Genomic DNA, 19,600 nt, shown 5'->3' on the forward strand with positions numbered 1-19,600 from the left:
ACCTTCCTGGAGATACAACAATGGTGTGTCATAGGTTACAGAATCAGGAAATGGGTGAAGCAGTAAGACAAAAGTGTGTGACTGAGTTAGAACAAGGAATGAGGGATATGGTAAAGGGAACTGGTCCAGCTATCACCCAAGCACTTCCAAATCTACTCCATGCCCTGGTGTGGGTGTTTTGCACAAGACTTAGCACATTTTGATATACAAAGAACATCCTTAAATCTTTATGAAAGTAGGAAAGCACAGGGAAAGGTAGCAAAGATGCTTTGCCAGCTGCTGCTTCTTCTAACTAGCTCTGCCCACGATCTAAGCATCTATGATGCCAAGTACTTCAAACTCCAGAGGCAAGTTGGTACTTCATAGCTTAAAGAAACCGCTGACCTATATCTCCTGTTTTCCTAAACCAGATCCTAAACCAGATGAATGAATAGCACGAGCTATCAGAAAGCACTGCTTGAATGATTAATGTCCACCATTAGGAAATTAAGAATACATCACAAAGCTCTGCATTTTCACTGGACCCTCAGTTATAGCAAATATCTTCTTCCAAATTCTTTTACAACTTCTTTCTCCCTTTCTCTTTGTGATCTTTAATTGAATGTATTTGATTATCTCATTTATGATTTTTATTATAAGCTTTCTATTATAAGCCTTTTCTGAAGAAGGTAAGTCAGAAAGCACAGATGAACAAAGAAGGAAGATGGATTTTGGAGTCAACCTCTGTGTTCAACTTCTGTATCTGATACAAACTAATTAAGTGACTTTGGATGGTATGCAGTGTCCTGAGTTTCATTTTCTTAACTTGTAGAACAGACATTTTACTCACTCTGGAAGATTTGCTATGAAGATTAAATGAGATCATGTAAGAGTGCTAAACATTGCCTGGTGATAAGCAGTCAATAAACATCCCTTACTTCACTCTTCCCCTCCAGCCCCTAATGTTTAACACTTTAGTTCCTGGTCAAGGAGATAGTAGGTACATGTTTAAGAATAGGAGGAAGTGGTCAGAGGTGGCAGAAATTCTTAATTGAGCAAATCCAGAAATTATGGTGAAGGGATGCATGCGTATGACAGAGTCTGAAAATGTCTGTAATTCTGAATGTATCTCCCCTTAATGTAGAAGTGAGTTTTTAAAGTCACAGAGAAGAACATCAGGGTAGTCTTTTTATTATTAAGTTTGCAATGCCTGAAATAAAAGGAGCATTGTGATTACTTCTGCACACTGTGGAAAGAGGAGGGAGGCTGAATAAGTGTGTGGTCAATTTAAAGGCCTTGAAGAAGAACCATGTTTGTTTTCCTTTTGCAAATACAGTGTCCTAGTCCTTGAGTGAGCACTCCCCAATATTTCTTGGGAAGCTGAAGAGATAGAAAAAAGTGATCAAGGGCAATAGGGTCTCTATCTTTCTGGCTTTCTTATACTCTTTCCTCCACCTCATCAAAAAAGAAAAAAAGTGAGAATACAGCTTTCCTCAGGGAAAAAAAATATAAGGCCCAGGATGTTGAATGCTTTTCTAGAGATTTACTAGGAATCTAGTGTAACAGATGTAGAAAGGCAGGTATATTTCATGTATTTGTAGTTTGAGGAGAATTCTTGGTGAAGTCAAATCCCAGTTCTTAACTTTAACAACTTAAGCTTCTATATATATTTCTAAGAATAAAATTCAGAATATCATAGCTGAAAGTGCTCATTAGACCATCCAACATTAGAGATTATATCTCCTCTTTCCAGGTCTAATGGCTCTCTCTGGGGTAGATGTCAAAATACTTGGGAAGACATTCAAAATCATCTTCTCCATTTCAAAATCATCTTCTCCATTTTCCAGGAGATGACTAGAATTCTACCAAAGAAATTCTTCCACTGCCAATTAAAAAGCAACTCTCTGGTAGAATTTGGTGATACCTCAAGGTAAAGGAATTTCACCAAACCATTTCAGGAGTACAGAATTTGAGACAGGAAAGGGATGTTGAGGGTAGAGTAGAACATTCCTGGTATAAGGAAGGTCAGTAAAAATGGAAGACATGGAGCATCAGAAAGGAGTTGTACCTCCTTTAAATTTTGCCCAGTCCTGCCTGTGATCTTTTCTCTCTAACAGGGTAATCTTGCTTCTAAGAAAAAGGGCCACAGTTATTCTTTAGGCAGGCCCACTGTAACTTTCAAATATTTTCCTCAGGTTAAAATATACATTTATATAAAGTAACTGTAATCCTATCAAAAACACATAAACACAGGGTGAAAGAAAAAAACTGAAAAAAAAAAAATCAAATGTTGACAAGCTAAACATACTCACTAACCCTTCAAGGGATTTGTGAATCAAAGTTATTAAATTAATTGAAAGTATTTCGCAAATATAACAAGAGCATCTAATTTTACTAGCTTATTTGTATCTCAAACACGACTTCTTAAAAAGTATTTGCATAAGCCACTAAATTATTTTTATTTAGTACAACTTATTATGCTTGTAAAAGCAATTACTCAAAACACATAATTTGCTGTAATAAAAAAATGTACTGGACAACAAGTTCCACTATATTTTCTGACTGAATATTTGCTAAAGTCTATATCATGAAAGCCAAATTATTCAGAACATTTGAATTTGTTTTAAATTCCTATTAGTATATTTGTGAATTTATGGTACAACTTCAGGCTCATTCAAAGATATCAACAAATGATATTTTCATGTCTGGCTCCCTATGATTAAATACACGTAGGCCTAAAATATAGTGTAGGCATTGTAATTTATTCTTAGGATTGATGTTCTTGATACATGATATCTTAAATAAAAGCTACCAAATACTGACAAAAGAAGTATAGACAGAACCAAAGTGAATATTGTGACTGTTATTCTTATTCTTTAGACCTACACATGGTACTTCAAGGACTTTAAATCAGAATATTCTAGTATGTAAGGAAAACCAAAACAAGCAAGAGAGACAGAAAAGAAAAAAAAAAACTGCAAGATAAACCAAGATGCAAAATTTTATTGAAAATTAAAATCACACATTCATAAAATAACAGCCTCAATAACAAGAAATTGCCCTGGGGACACAGAGTAAAGGGCTGTGATCTGTGTGGTGAGAAGGGGGAAGAAAGGGGATTTCTTAGGTCTTTACACTGTTATTTTAAGACATGTTTTTAAAATCAAAAGGAACAGATTCTCTAAACTCTTTGAATCAAGAGAGGAAGCTCTCTACTCTTTCTATCTTTAATTTCTAGGCCAGGAAGATTGACTTTACCATTATCTCCGCTTGGACATCAATTAACTAAAATCTTAACCTCCCAGAAAAAAGAATTTAAGTAGTATCAGTAATATGGTAGGATTGTGTTACAGTAGGATTAAGGGATAGGGGCTCCAATCTGGGAGGGGAGTTTAAACTTCACTTGGGGCATTGAATAATAGTATAGAACTGCCTGGGGCAATATTGCTAGGGTGATTTTTCCCTCCCTATTAAAACCATGAAACATATTTCCCTGCCTTGGAGTCTACACAACAGTTTTGGGGGTGGGTCTCCAGGGTTTCCATGTGCCAGGAAGACTGTGTATTGTATCAGATGCTGACATACAGTAGTAGAGATAGGGTCCGACACAGCATCAATGAACAGTCTACCTACATCTGACGGACGGATACTAATAATGCAAGTTCTCAGAAGAAGAAAAGAACAGCCTCCAAATTGGCCATTTTTGGTAATTATCCCCTCTTTCTGCCCAGCAGTACCCTTGACGCCTTAGTTTGTTCCTAATCAATATTGCTGCACGACTAGCATTAAACAGGCCTGACAGGCCTGATGCACAAACAATAAGAACTTTTTTCTCCTTTTCTTAAAAAGACATCTTAAGTTTGAGACCTGCTCAAAAACTTATTTATGAGTTCTAGAAACACAACAGAGGGTAACATAAAAGGGTTCCAATAAACATGTCAGTGTCCCTCTCCACACCTGACCTTTCCCTCCCAAGAAACAACAAAAAAGCTCACAAACACAGTGGTTCCTGATCATATCCAATGCTAGATCCAAGGATACAGAATCTGCAGAAAAATGTCCGGGATACAAAATCTGCAGAAAAACGTCCTTTCTTGTAAAGTTTTGAGTCCCTTTAAAAGATTTTCTCACTAGTGGCTGTGTGCCTTTGAGCAGCTGGGTCTCTGAGCCAGTTTCTTCAAGTCCTGCTTATGAGGGCTGGATATACACACAACACACACACACACAAAACACACAACACATGGAAACAAAACAAACACAAACGCTCAAAATGAGCAGAGATGGGGTTCTATGGGTACACTGATCGGTTTGGGGGGTTGGAATGTCTAAAGAAGACTTCAGATTGTTTTGGAGTTTCTCTCCGGGGCTCCACAAGCTCATTCCTGAAGCAGGCTGAAAGGAGACTGCAGAGAGGAACCAGAGAAAAGAAAAGATGAAGACTTAGGACTTCATATATTCAAATCAATTGAATACAGAAACATACTCCTCTTACCTTCATGATCATAGTATAGAGAGAACAGAATGCCTGAAAACCCACTTTTTTTTTGCTTCTTCATTTTTACTTTCCTCCAAAATTACTCAGAGACTTCTACTTCTCAAGGTTGTTATGAAGAAGAAATAAGGCAGTAGTACTTTACCAAAAATATGAGAATCACCTACAGAACTTCCAAATCATGCATTTCCCCAGATCCTTTCTAAGACCAGGCTGGGCCCAGGTGCATATACTTTTAACAAGTTCCACAGGTGATTCTGATACACACTTCTCCTGTGAACTACTGTGACAACATAGGTCAAAGTGCTTAGCATATCTTTTACTTGACTAAATTAATTGAAAAAGGGAATGCAGTGACAAGAATAAACTGTAATCTTCTCTAAAATGTCATCTGCCCAATTATTATACCTTATTACTGTTCTTGTCTAGCCTAAATATGAAGTGTGAAGAAATATGATCTTATCTGTTTGGGGGCTGTGTCATCATGCATTTGTAAAGAACTATTAATGAGCATTTTGTATGTGCCCAGATTGAGATGGATACATATCTTAATCCTTTCAGTCATAAACTTGGCCTATAAATGCATCTATCAAACTCATGAAAGCAACTTCTGCATAATTAAGAAATCAATTATGCCAACTAGATGCCAGAAACAAACCCTTTTATTTTGCTAAAGGTTGTGCAACCCCATGAACTGTTTGGGAATTCTTTCCCAGACAGGCTTTTTGGATCACATTTGACCATACCTTGCAAAAGAACAGATTTTTTTTTTTTTTTTTGGTTACTGCTGGGATTGAGTAAAACCATTTCACCAGGAAGAACCAGAGAACCAGTATCATCTTAATAGAAAATGCCAGAATGCCAGAGTACAAATTAATAGGAATGCAATTCATTGAAAAATAAGAACTAAGGCTTTATACCAAATACCATAGTCTGGGTATTATTATTTGAGGTGGGGGAATTCTCTTGGAGCAAAGATTGCATGAGATAATTATGTGATGCAGAAATGAAACTGATGTTCTATTTATGATAAGAGTATATGGACCACAGGGGTTCAAACTTTGAGATCAAGAATTGAGATCAATTCCGCAATTAGCTGTGAGAATTTAGAAAAGTGATTTAATCTAGAGCTTATTAAATCTTCCTGATTTTTAATTCATCACTAACTCAGAGCAAATACATCTCTCCCCTGATTACTTCATAAAGTAGCTGTGAAGTTCAAAATTTAATTGTGAAATCTCATGCAATTCCATGACTTGCAAGGTGGAACCTTGTGAAATTGACTATATTCACCTGACCTACAAAACTGGCAATTTCAAAAAAATATTCTGGAAATGTAGAAATTTATAGAAGGGTGTTAATCACTTTTATAAATTTGGAGATTTATGGCTTATGCTGACTTCTACATTGATAATCCTGAAAATATTGCTTGCTTTTCCTTCAGATACACTGCATCTGAGGAAAATATATTAACATGCTTGAAGATATTCATAGACAAGTGAGCTTAAAGTGATGGGGCTTTGATTGAAACAGCAAGGATAAATGCCAACCGACTGATACTGAGACGGGATAATAGGAATAGATGCTTGTTTTCGTTTTATTGTTTCAACTTTCTTAATTAATGAAGCAAAACAAAACATTGCAAAAATTCTGCTTTAACGCTGACTCTCCTAGCTATATTACCATGAAATCACAGGTGTAGTTCATTGCACCTCTGTTTCCCAACTATAAAAAGAAAGGGTTAGAACTTACGGTCTTGACCCATCCTTCTCCAATATTCCATTATAATTTGACTTATGAGCCACAATTGATCACCAAGAAAAGCAAACACTAAAGGCATCTCAGGATGGCACAGATGTGTACTAAAATTAAAATGAAATTCATGTAGAAACTCAAAAATATTTTTTTCAGAGGAAAGAAGGAGTTAGGCTAGGTGAAATTTTAACACAGTGATGTTGGCCTGAGGTGAAGATGTAAGCCAAGAATGATACATTCCAGATAAAGATGAAAAAATTAATAGTACTGGCCTGAAGTACAGCAATCAAAAGAGTAGGTCTCAAGTGGCTTCTGCAAAACTATTTTAAGTGTTAATACCCCTTGAAAATATGAAAGCAAGGAATTACAACTCTAGCATAAAGATTGGGTCAAATTTTTCCTCTCATTTGATCCCGTATATTTATACCAATGTGGCCAAATCAACTACACTACAATAAAATTTCTCCATAAATGGTACAAAGTCTACTTGTATCCACAGCAATTTGATTCACAGCAACTCAATGTAAAATCTATCTTCCATAAAGCCTATGATCATGAAGGTAACCATGAAGGAATTTTTAAGAAGGGAAAAACCATGCACAAATGGAAAGCAAGCAGAGTAAAAACACGGTGGGAAACTAATCGAAGTTACCTCCCCTTTGTAGAAAGTGTATTCCCTTCCCACTAATTTTCCTCTAGTATAAAGAAAAATACAAAATTGTTTCCTTTCCTATAAAATTGGCATTGTGTTTTTGGAAAGGAAATCACAGGCTATTATAGGCATTTTCCAAGCTGATTTATTCTTTTCAAATGATTGCCAGAGAATTAGATTTCCATTTTCCTTTGTCTAGTCATTAATGTGCTTTCTTGGAAATTTGCATAAAAATAAAGGCACAGAAAAAAAATTCAGCTGAAGAATACAGAAACTGGAGAATTGATATAGATGTATATCAATCATCAGAGACCCATGTATATATAATGGTACAAAGGGATAATTAGACCAAATGTCTTTATTTTGCAAAGATTTCATTTTGCACTCTGTTAGATTTCCATGCACAAATTATCACCGCTGAGGTTACACATTACTGTGAGATACCAACTCACAAACATGCAAAAAAGTGGGAAAAAAAGGTCCCTAAAACCTTTTGAGCTTTTAAAAATAACATGATTTTAAGATGCATTTTCTTCTTTGATGAAATAAGATCATCTTATAAAAATTTTCCCCATAGAGAAATGCTAGCCAATCAGACAATAAGCACTAGATATATCATCATATGGGAGTATTGGTTTTCATGTATGCCCAGTAAATAATAGAAATAGCACCTGCCCCAGGTTGATATTCATCCTCCTGGCTTGCAAAGTCTCCTAAACGATGAGACACTAAGGTAGTCCCTCTGTTTTAAATTGTGCTAACTAGAGCCTTAAGGCTCTAGTTAGGAATTCACCAGAACTGTAAACTCGGTAATTTGTACACTGTAAAATTAGTGTACAAATTTTACAGTGTACAAGGCTTAAGGCTCTAGTCAGGAATTCACCAGAACTGTAAACTTGGTAATTTGTACACTGTAAACTCTGAGAAGACAGGAATCCCATCTCCTCATCATTATCCCTAATGCCTTCACATAAGAGATTTTCAATAAAGATTTGTTACATGAATCAAATCAACTATCTCTACCTTATCTGACAATAGATGGATTATAACATTCACCATATTTTGTGTCTGGATGGGCATGCCTAACTTCCTCAGAAAAAAGAGTTCTCTGTTTAAGGCTGTTGTAGTTTTGTTGGATACTGAAATGTCTCTCAAAAATCACTATAGGATTTCCTAAAATGTTTTAATGCCTTTCCACCTTAGCATATGCATATTAGTTTCCAAACACTACTATCAATCCAATTCTGAGCCTTAAGAAGTAATGCAAGAAAAGCTACGCTTATATCTTGAACAGGAATTGGCAAACTATAGCAGGTGGCTCATATCAAGCCCATGGCCGAAGAATGGTTTTCATACTTTTACATGGAAAAAGTCAAAAGGAGGATGATATTTCATGATGTGAAAATTAAATAAGATGCAAATTTCAGTGTCCAGAAATAAAATCTTAGTGTAACAGCCACTCTCTTTTGCTGTGTATTATCTATGGCTACTTTTGGAGTACAATAGAAAATTGAGCAGTTGCAAGCTTAAAACTGGAAAGTCCCAAATATTTGTCATTTACTTTTCTGTAAAGCTACAGAATAAAGTTTGCCTAGCCCTGTGCTCGAGAGTCAGACCTTTTAAACCACACCATTTAATAAGTATCAGATTGGTCTGACAGAATTTTTACTGTACACTGTGAAAAAAGACAGGAAACAGTAATTATTGCAGAGCAACTCTGTCGGCATGATATGTTACTGAGTCATTCTCCTGAGGTCATTTTGGCTGAGCCAGACTTTTCAGAGTGGACTGGAGGCAATATGGCAGTGTTTCTTAATACCATACTGCCAAGCACATATTAGGAAAGGCACTTATCGCCTCTGGGTTTCTCTTTCTTCTTCTGCAAATGATGTTGCACATCCCTGTTTCTTTGATCCCTGTTGTATAGTTTTATAAGAACTAGATTGCTCTTTCACTTCAATAGAGAAACTTTGAATTTTAATAGTCAATACTAAATATTATTCAAAATATTATTCAATACTGGATTATATAGTCAATAATCATATTTCTACCTTGTATCTGAAAGGATTAGTAAGACAGGCAATTCTGTCTGCAACCCTGACTTCTAATTCTCCACTTGGGATACTCACTGACCCCAAGGAAACTGATTAAACTTTCTGTTCAGCCTTACATATAAAACTGTATAATTATGATTTGCAAAATTTTCATGCTAAAAGTAAATGGTGAGATCCCTGCTGGGCAAAAGGGTCTTAAATTCACTGAGAGTCCTTTGAAGAGAGAGCATGCTTCTTTTCTTTTTCTCTGCTGCCCACCCTACACCCTGTAGCCAGCCAACAGATGCCCAGAGGATGGTTCCAGACTATGAGAGATGCCTTTCAGCCTCCTCACCTGCATTAATATTTATTTTGAAAAGAATAATGAGCTCTCTTTATCATTCTTTCCAGAGCTATATCTCTGTCATAGCTAGTAACATATCAGAAAAGAACCATCAATTATTGTTCATTTACATTTCTATTATAAAAGACAATCTTGGCTTTAGGCAAGAGAGTTTGGCTTCATTTCTTTTTGCCTGAAGAGTAAAGTCAAATGTTTGAATTACTCAAACTGGCCTAAATTGTATACAGCTTACATTTCATTACAGAAACTCTGGCAATATTTTCAGTACAGGCACAGTATCTTAATGAAGCTAACAAGTGATTATTCTTAACCACAGAAAGGTAAGTATAAACAGAGTCCTGATTTGCCAACTTCCCTTTCTTTCGTAAGACCTATCCTATTCTAATTATCCATAAAACAATTATCATCGAAGATCAAAATCAAGGTAAAACTTTATATATATATATATATGCACACACACACAGATACATATATATTGGCTGTCATGTATATTCTAATATGGTTGCAAAATTTGGACCAATTTATATTAAAATGTATTACTGGAAGAGAGTCTAGGGTAGGGATGTTAAAGCATGACAAGGTGATACTACTTGACCTTCTGCATTCAGACATTTTCCCAATGAATGTGTACTAGATCTCAGAATCCCTCTCAAAGCAGCACTCATTATAAAACCTACTTGCTATCCCTAGTCAACAGAAGTTTCCCCCAAAGTGGATATGTGCAGCCCAGGAGATGTGCAAGACAATCCACAGATTACATGTTTTAAAATAAATACAATATTACTAAAACAGAGTGTGTGCTCAAAATCCTTTGGCTGATGAATGACTATGGATCAAAGGAACAGAGAAGAAAAGAGCTAACCTATGAGTGTGGGTGTCTTTGCATTTTACTGAAATGTTTCGGATTCAATTTCCGAACATAGCCAGAAATTCTCAGGGGGACATTTATGATAAAAAATACAGAAGGTAGAAACTGAAAAAAAAGAGCTGTGCACCAGCTCTTCTGAACTTAGTAGGATCTGCTGTCTCATAACCTCACCCTGTACACCACCCACTGACCAACCCATGGCTTACTCAAATGGACAGTCACCCTTGCTCATGCCTCCCCAAAATGACACATCGACACACTCACTGTTTCTGAAGTAAGTGTTGGTGCTGCTGCTGCTGCTGCTGCCTGTATGTTTCAATAGTGTGCTGAGGAAGGTACTGCATGAGTTCCAGGGACTCTTTGATCTTCAACAGCATTTCGTAAGTCTCACGGCCCCTCACCTAAAGAAGCAGGAGGAAACAGAAGGAAAAATGAAGAACTGTAGAAAGTATCTTTCTCTGGAAGGACAGAAGTTTCCAGAGAGGGTAGAATGTGCTTCTCTCTTTAAAAGAGTCTTTACAAAGCTTTAAAGAGCATGAGCAGACTCAGGGCTAGAGACAAGTGAGGCACTTAACGTACTTGCAGGAACCTGAGGGTGAGTGTCTTTTTAAATTTTGCACCCGGGTGCCTCACTTGTCTCTTCCTCCCTAGTCCCTGCATGAGAGGCAGAATTTGTCAGAATTCAGAAATGGAAACATTTTCTCTGTAATTTGTTGGGTTAACTCCTTCTCATCCTTCAAAACTCAGCTCCAGAATCACCTTGTCTGAGAGGCTTTTCCTGACCTTTCTCTTTTAGGCCAAGTCTACTGTCCCTTCTAGGTGCGCCCACAACCCCAGGCCTAGCTCTAACGAAACCTTTATTTCATTATAACTGTTTGTCTCCTCAATACAACACAGGATCTTTGAAGGTAAGAACTGTGTCCTACTGATCTCTAAATGCTTAGAATCTAGCATATTTGTGAACTTAATAAATACCAACTAAATCATGCTAAATTGAGTATTTTCTTTAGATTCTTCAGTTTGTCAAATTCTTTACTAAATTTAAGGTACACAACATTATAGGGTACCTCCTTCGTTAATACAAAATGAACTCTTGTTACAATGATAACTTTCAAGTGGGTCCTTTGCCCTCAGCTGAAAACATGTTAAGTTTTTTTGGGAATATTTAGTATATCAGGGTAGCATTTAATTACAGTTCACAAGTTTCCAAATGTAGTCTGATAAACAGGACACTGAGAAACTTGGCTAACTCACTGTCTGGTTGGTCTACCTGCAGTCTATTCCACTGAGGATCAGGAACCAAAGAAGACGGGAAAGAAGGAATGGCACACCCAAACCCGCTGAGTTACTTTAGCTGCAATCCAGGGTAGCAGCTCCCAGTCAAATCTCTTGGCCTTGCTTGCCTGAATCTCATGTCAGTTTAGATGGCATTAAGGACTATACTGGTCACTCATCTTTGCTAACACTATAGATGGTAGAGACTTAAGGTAATAAGAATTCAAAGATTTGTGGCTATAGTCTAGTAAAGCATACTTCAGTAACCTTAGAAGGCTAATATTACTTGCAGTAGGAAGAATTTTCTTACATAAAATTGGGCCGAGCTTTCTGGCCATTCACACAATGTTGAGGATTCTGTCTTGCTTCACTTTCTTTATAGCAGTCTCTAAAAGAACTCATAGTCACTATATTTGCTGTATATCTACTTTGTGACTCTTTTTGACAAAATATTAGTCCTAAATTGGTATGGCCATCCTGTCTAGGATAAGCTTATCCTCAGATGATGAAGTACAAATTATTTTTAAATATCTGGGCAAAAAAATTCTATTAGGAGAATAGCTTTGATTGGGTAGGTAGGTAAGTAGAGGAGCCCAAGCAACTATAAAAAAATAAAAAGCTATAGAAGAAAGGGATATTTTCCAAAATATATATTCTCTCTGCTTTATCTCACTGGCCATTTCCCTCCCCCTTTCCCAGTGCCACCAATGATCAGAAGATGACAATATAGTAAAAACACATTCAAAGAAGGTGAAAATGAAACTATTATGAATACTCAAGGGAGACTCACTGGTAAATATAAAAGTTCATCATCTGGGGATCTTCGTTTCTTGATGGATGTCATCTGGATGCCATGTGTGTTCTGACGAAAAGCTGGCAGAGGAAAAATGCAAGTTTTTTCCTGGGGACATTTCTATAGCAAAAATACATTTATGAAACAGATAGTAGCACTAGCAAAACCTATGAGATCAGAGTTCCTAGTTCTAATCATCTAATTGGTGATGACTGCTTTTATATGAAGTGTAAATCTGGCAAAAATGAAGTGGGGTGAAGGTGAGGAAGAAGAAGTGAAAGCAAGAAATTCAGATGCTAGGAAACAGCCTTTGACTTAAATGGTACTTCAGATAATCCCATGTCTTGCTGGAATGTGTCTGTGAACAGCTGTTAAGGAAAGGAAGATAAATTGGTTTTGTGTTTTAATTTTTTGATCATTTATCTTCCAAGGAGGTAAATGCAGCTGTAGACATTTTCTTGCCAATGCATTCAGCCTCGTGTTCTTACCCCTCCGGCTCTAGTACAAATAGCACAATTTCTGACAGAGTCTCACTTCCCGGGACATTAACTGTCACTTTTGTAAAATTAATGAATGAAGTTGATAAACCCCTAAGGTTTCCATATTTAGAAACTACACCCAGGATCCAGGATATAGAGATGATCCTTCTACCAAATACCAGGTAAATGGGTCTTACTGGAAGTCAGAGCTGCTAATTTGTGGTAATACGGGTGCTCAGGAGAGAGTACAGGAAATATGCAACTAGGCAAACTCAAGAGTAAAATTAAGGTATATACCTAGGAGTAGAATTGCTGGGTCATATAGTAATTGTATGTTTAACTTTCAGATCCCAAAGAATTGAAAGCAGGGACTCAGACAGATGCCTGTACAATAGTGTTCACTGCAGCATTATTCATGATAGCCAAAAGGTGGAAAAAACCCAAATGTCTATCAACAGATGAACAGACAAGCAAAATGGGGTAAATCTATACAATGGAATACTTAGCCATAAAAAGAAGTGGAGTGCTGGCACATGCTACAACATGGATGAACTTTGAGGACACCATGTTGAATGAAATAAGCCATACACAAAAGGAAAAATCTGGTATGATTTATCTGGTAGGAAATACTTAGAATAAGTGAATTCATAGAGGCAGGAAACAGAATAATGGTTACCAGGGGTAGGGGGTTGGAGAATGGGGAGTTTTTGCTACATGAGTATGAGTTTTGGTTGGGGATGATGAAAATACCCTGGAAACAGATTGTGGTAAAATGTACACAATATTGTCAATATACTTAATATCAAAGAATTTCCCAGTTAAAATGGTTAAAACTATATTTATGTTGTGTATATTTTGCCACAATTAAAGTTTTTTTAAAAAAAGCACATTACTAGGTCCAGCCCATGCTCCAAGAAGGTGAATTATAAGGTGTACCTTTTGAAGGGAGGAATACTAAAGAATTTGTGGACATATGTTAAAACCACTACAGGATGCAGGATGCATAATGGCTTGTCACGATTAAATCGAAAGCTGTTTTATTTTTCTTAATGGTACATAAAATAATAAAACATCATGAAAAATTAAAATTAGGATGGTGGATGGATATGTAAGTATGTATGTATGTATATGAGTATAAATATGTGTATATGTACATTTATATGTGTGTATGTGTATATGTATGTGCATTTATGTATGCAAATGTAATAATAATAAATGCAATCATATATATATATGATTTTTTGAATATTAATCAGGAAGAGAGTTTAAGAGGAAAAGAGAATCATGATGAACAGTTAGAAGTTGATGTCAGAGGGTTACTCTAATTCTGTTTTCCTATAAAATACAGGAGAACATTTCTATTTCTTCTGGATACTAATCAATGATAAGATTAAACTCTTTTTGCATGACCTGGATCATAGTGTGTATACTTTAAAACATTTGTAGAGATGTCAGGCTTATGCAAAGCAACTTCTTGAGCCAAATTTCATTATAAGTTGGAAACGTGTGAATTAGTGGTTTTCAAACTCTGTTACCTAGAGTTCTAGAACTCTGTGGAGGTGTACCTCATGGACAAGGGCTGACAGAAGGCAGAGCACGGAGCTACAGAATATGCCACCCCCACCACCAACTCCCACCCCCTTCAACGGGAGCAGCTTGGCTTTAATCTATTTTGCACTGTAGGTTCCTTGAAATATTTTTACAAAATATTTCATTTTTTACAAAACACTCACTGCTTAAAAAAAAAAAAGTCTGAAAATGACAGACCTAAACCATTAGTCCCACTATAGGTGAGGTAACTGAGGCCCAATGAGGGCCATACATACAAAGGCAAGTCTCGATGAAAACCCAGATCTGCTCACTCCCCAGTCTGCGCTTTATGAAATGTGTCTTTAAATATCACTGTTCCCATAAACTCATAGGGTATGGAGATGCTATTTTCAGCCCTCATACTCAATAACAGAAAGAAAAATTGACACCAATAGACTGATAGCGGTTCTCAAACTTGAGCTATACTGAGAATCACCTGGAGGGTTTCTGGCCTCACACCCAGAGTTTCTGATTCAACACGTCTGAGACCTAAGAATTTGCATTTTTACCAAATTTCCAGATGACGCTGACATTACTGGTCTGGGAGTCACATTTTGAGGACCGCTGGATGAAGAAATCTTCACGATGATAATTTGCTTTTGTAAAGCTGTAGTGCACACCTGCAGTTCATTTCAGTCCCTCCGTCAAGGCTATAGCTTTTCTCCCCTCCTGGCTCTGGGCTCTCAAGTCAGGCTTTGCCTGACTTGCTGCTCTCCCAATATCACTCTCCCTTCACCGTTTCCCCCACCCTATCCCTGCCCCAGTATATCTTAAGAAGTCTCAAGCCTGCACTATTTGACCACTACAGCTACTTACGGCGCTTCGTACCATCGCCGTTTTTTGTGCTGTCCGAGACTTGCTGCTTTCTGATGCTGTCTTCATCTGCCTTCCTGTCTCTTCCTGGACAAGCACAGATCCGGGCCTCAAAGCAGCGTCGGCCCAAGACCTGCCCACTAGGAATTAGAGAAGAGGGGAAGAATGGGTTAAATTCAAAGATTTGAAAGACCCCTGGAATTTTCCCATTTCCATTCTTTGGCTGGTCATCACCATTGTCTCCACCACCACCAGCTCAGCCATGGCTGCTATGAGGATGGACCCAAAGCACTTGGCAAAACACAAAAGTGCTTAAAAGCCACAAGCGATATTAGTAAATAACATTCCATTTGTTCTGCAAAGAACCTCCAAGCCATTAACTGAACAGCTGTATTTAGCTACATATTTTGAAGGGAACTTGAGTTAAGCCAGTGGATGTCTCAGGATAAAATCCCCTCAGGCAGCCCAGACTTACTCAAAGAAACTGTTAAATGCCTTGAGGAGCCACATGAAAACAAACAGTTTCTAATCAGGAACAATTCCAGTTAAATGTTAAGAATTCAGGTATGAAGAGACTTGTATACCTTCCCATCTCTTTTTTTTTTCCTTTCCTCTTTATCCACCCCTCCCTGTCTCCACTTTCTTAGATCTTTTATGTAAGTGTTTGCATCAAGGATTTAAAGCACAAAGGACAAAATTAAGGGTAGCTATCTGCTGCACATGCAAAGTTAATGATAAAGCAGGAACAACTTCACTTTGCCCTCTGCCCATGCTTTCAGTAGAATGACAATTCTGTGTATGGCACTTACTCTCTGGTTTCCAGAGTAACAATGATTAAAATTGGCCGGCGGTTCATCCCTCCAACACAACTGCTGTTACACATGAAATTGTACAAGACTGTTGTGAATTCAGTGCCAACCTGAACACAGGGAAAAGAGTCTGCATTAGCAATGATTTGAACTGATGTTTCTTTTCGTTTCAATTCTAACCTCTCTTTAAATAACTCTACTTTTCTTTTTAAAGGTAGGATTTGCTTTTTTTTTTTAATTTTAAAAGGAAAAGAACACAACTCTTCACAAATGTTAAAGGAGTATCTTGCACTCATGGAAAGACACCAGAATATAAAATAACAATTGTATGACTCCAGGCCTTTCCCATCTCCTCAAAGAGCAGAGATGGGAAGACAACTGAAGCCAACAAGCAATTCTGTAAAACAGAAAGACTCAGAAACCCTACAAATATGATTAAAATCTAAACTTGTTTTGCTTTAAAAATTTTTAATATATCAAAAGGCCTGCTTTAGTAACATGCTACTCCCACCAGAAAATTACCCCAGTACCCCCTTGTCGGGAACATAAAGCTTGAGTTGACCAGCCCACTCATATTGCTGAACCCCTATGTGTACAAGTACATGTGTCTAACAAGGGAGTAAGAAAAAGACAACTAACCTAAGATAACTACTTTACTTTCAACATGTTCCTACTCTACCCCAAGAAAATAACCTAATACAGCAACATTTCTGTGAACTTGTTCCTACCATACCCATCAGAAAATAACAGACCATAGCTATTCCTGGGCATTCCCAGAACATTAAATTGACCCATGATAGCTTATCTGTTCTTATTGGGTTATCATTCCCCCTTCCTTAATTGCTCTCTATCGCTAGTTCCCCTACATTCTACATTATAAACCACTTGTAAATAACTCCACTTTTGATAAAGTGATATGCTTCCTTCTAGACAACGGAAGCTATGAAACTCGTTAGAGGTCCCTCTTTGCCTTGCCTTACGGGAAGCTTAAAGCTCAAGTTTGCAATACTACATTAGGTGAGACAGGTTTTAATAAATAAAGTATCATTCACTCTGTTCACCTGCAAGCTGATCCATATCACCCAGTTCAAACAGGCTATACCACATACGTGAATATCACTGAAAGAGGGAACTGAAAAAATTACCAAAAATAGCAGCAATGCTCCAAGGATATTTTCCTTATGTTAATTAAACAGTATAACACAGATTTGAATGTACACTTCCATAAATAGCACCCTGGGGCTCAAAAGACCTTTATAAGGAGATCATCTAACACAAAGTGCTCATTTATAGGTGAGGCAACTGAAGCCCACAGATGGAGAATCACATGCCAAAGATCCACACAGAAAGCCAGCAAGCTACTTCGGCCCTGCTACTCCAGTTTTCTTTCTACCACGCTGCTCTGCTTTACAAACCTGCCATCTGTTAATTTAAACTTCAGCTATGAGATCCCATTTGCAGTCTAGTGTAAGAATACTTCACTACCAGTTCAAGTGCCACTTAATTTCTCTGGATAAAATAATGCTATCTATAAACCCGATTGTCAGTTCAATTGTTATCTACCTTTTAGGTGGGAAAAAGGGCACAGAGCCATGTTTCCAAGTTAATTCTGTACAAATCTGGGAGTTTTGAAGGTTATAGAGCAGAGGCATGTGGAAAAGAGGGAAGAAAGAAATACAAAAAGTTACGTATTTGATGACAAAGACTAAGAAAAGTGATAGCTGCTAGAAATGCTCCCTATAACCAAAACATATGCTCTCTCAAGTCTGCTCAGTCCTTATCTTTTTACCTGGGGTGGCTCATAAGGCACCAGCACACTCTGTCTTCCTGTGATGGGGTCTTCTACATATTGGGCATGGCTATTCCCTTCTACCCGAATCAAATGACTAGGAGGGGCAATCTGTCCTGCAGAACAAAGAAACACAAAATAGTTAGTTCCTCAACCTCATAACAAAGAAAGCAAAACAAAAGTGCTTAGACAGAATGTTGGTGGTCTTGAGAAACTATTTGTGTAGTAAAGGATATATACATCCTTGAAAAAAGGAAGAGATTCTGTTGCCAGATATCTAATATATAAAGGCATCACCACCTTCATAATAAGAGAAAGGGCTGGAATGATCATCTATATTTGAGGAAACAGTCCTATGTTTCTGTTGTTTCAGTTGAACGGTTCAAGGTTTACAGAACTCTAAGACTAGATCTCTGATCCATGGATGGAATGTTGCCAGCTTCCCTGGAAAATGGAAGGAAAAGGAGCAAGATAAACAACAACAACAATAATCAGTTTGACCAGGAAGACGCTGCCCCAAAATCTGCAAAACTACTAAATAAGAGGCAGCAGATGACAAGGAAATGACTTTCACTTTGCCTATTCTTTACCTCTTCATAAAGTCTCCATCTTTAGACCTTGCTTTGGTCATAAGGATGAGAAGCTTTCTGGTTTTGTCATGCTGATAGAACTCTTACGTTGGAGGACAACAAAAGGGAAACAAATTTTAAAACAGCCTGGGTCAACTTTCACTAAATTGTGATACTTACCAGAGCCCCATGAAAAAGAATTGGCACTAAGAATTGGGAGCCATAAAGGTGTTATATACCTTTGGCCCTGTAGTCCCACTCTAAGGAAACTATTCAATAAAAGTAAAGCGCTAAGTGTACCACAATGTTCTCTGTAGCACCATCCATTATGGTACAAACTAAGAACAACTATTATGTCAAGCAATGAGAAAGCATTAAAAAAAATAAACACAGTTATGCTACCCTGATGGAAAACAGGGCAGTTATACAAAATTATAATAATCCTAGCTACATGGAATGATCTTTATGGCATAATGTTGGGTGAAAAACAAGACCCAAATGTATGGACAACGCAGCCATAAAGATATGGACTAAAAAATAGTTACGTTAAGGTGGGAGGATCATTTCTTTTTCTTCCTTTCACCCTTTTCTTCTATTTTTTTCATCATTTGTTACCTTTTATACTCTTCTTACCCTTCCTGTTTTCTATTACTCTAGCCTTGAAAACCACTCTGGGAAAGGCACTAAAGCTGAAAAATACCCTGGCCTGGACTGAGTAGTACACTTGCCATGTTTTTTTTCCTTATGCCCTCTCAGAAAAAAAGGGGGCAGCGGGAGAAAGCAGTACGGAGACAAATCCAAGGCATCTAGTAATTAACCAAAGTTAAATCAAATAGTCCAACCACTAAGATCCATAAAATCATTTATCATTATTTTCAGCCACTCTGTCAACCAAAACGATAGACTGAGTTCCTGTTAGATTACAGAGGGCTGAATCAGGTGTTTGGTCCCAAACAAAATTCCCATAGGAACTCTACCCTTAAGGAGCTTAATTGAGCAGCTACAGATTCCAATTCTCCTTACCCTCGTTGAATTCACGGCTCAGCTCATGGTTGGGGCACCGTTTCACCACCTCGGTGACATGCTCAGCTTTCTTGTAGACAGGCATGGCACGGATGACAGCGCCCTGAGGAGGTGGGGTCATCACCTTGATCTGGATGGGACATGTCTTTGCAATTTGGCAGTACAGTTTCTTCAGTTCAGTGGAATACTGCTTAGAGATGGGGCCAGTGGTGGAGAGAAGGGAAGAATCAAATGGAGATAGTATTATATTCCAAATCAGAGTAAGGAAAATGTCTACTTTTTATAGCTATAAGTTGTATGCTTACTATAGGCTACTG

General features: G+C 37.5%; 1 protein-coding gene across 3 annotated transcripts in view; it reads right to left on the reverse strand.

Annotated features, from left to right (window-relative positions):
• TP63 (tumor protein p63) overlaps positions 1–19,600 on the reverse strand; it is a 242,520-nt gene that overhangs the window by 9,183 nt on the left and 213,737 nt on the right. For 2 of the 3 annotated variants that reach the window (XM_037838321.1, XM_037838330.1), the window contains exons 5-10: positions 19,284–19,470; positions 17,692–17,807; positions 15,903–16,012; positions 15,097–15,233; positions 12,209–12,291; positions 10,408–10,544 (exon numbers count right to left, since the gene is read on the reverse strand). In XM_037838321.1, coding sequence (XP_037694249.1) covers positions 10,408–10,544; positions 12,209–12,291; positions 15,097–15,233; positions 15,903–16,012; positions 17,692–17,807; positions 19,284–19,470 — 770 coding nt within the window. Of the gene's footprint in view, positions 1–4,267; positions 4,383–10,407; positions 10,545–12,208; positions 12,292–15,096; positions 15,234–15,902; positions 16,013–17,691; positions 17,808–19,283; positions 19,471–19,600 lie in introns of those variants that run through there. The other variant, XM_037838338.1, reaches the window with a different exon arrangement.

Source organism: Choloepus didactylus, chromosome 1 (genome assembly GCF_015220235.1).
Source record: "Choloepus didactylus isolate mChoDid1 chromosome 1, mChoDid1.pri, whole genome shotgun sequence".
Lineage (NCBI taxonomy): Eukaryota > Metazoa > Chordata > Mammalia > Pilosa > Megalonychidae > Choloepus > Choloepus didactylus.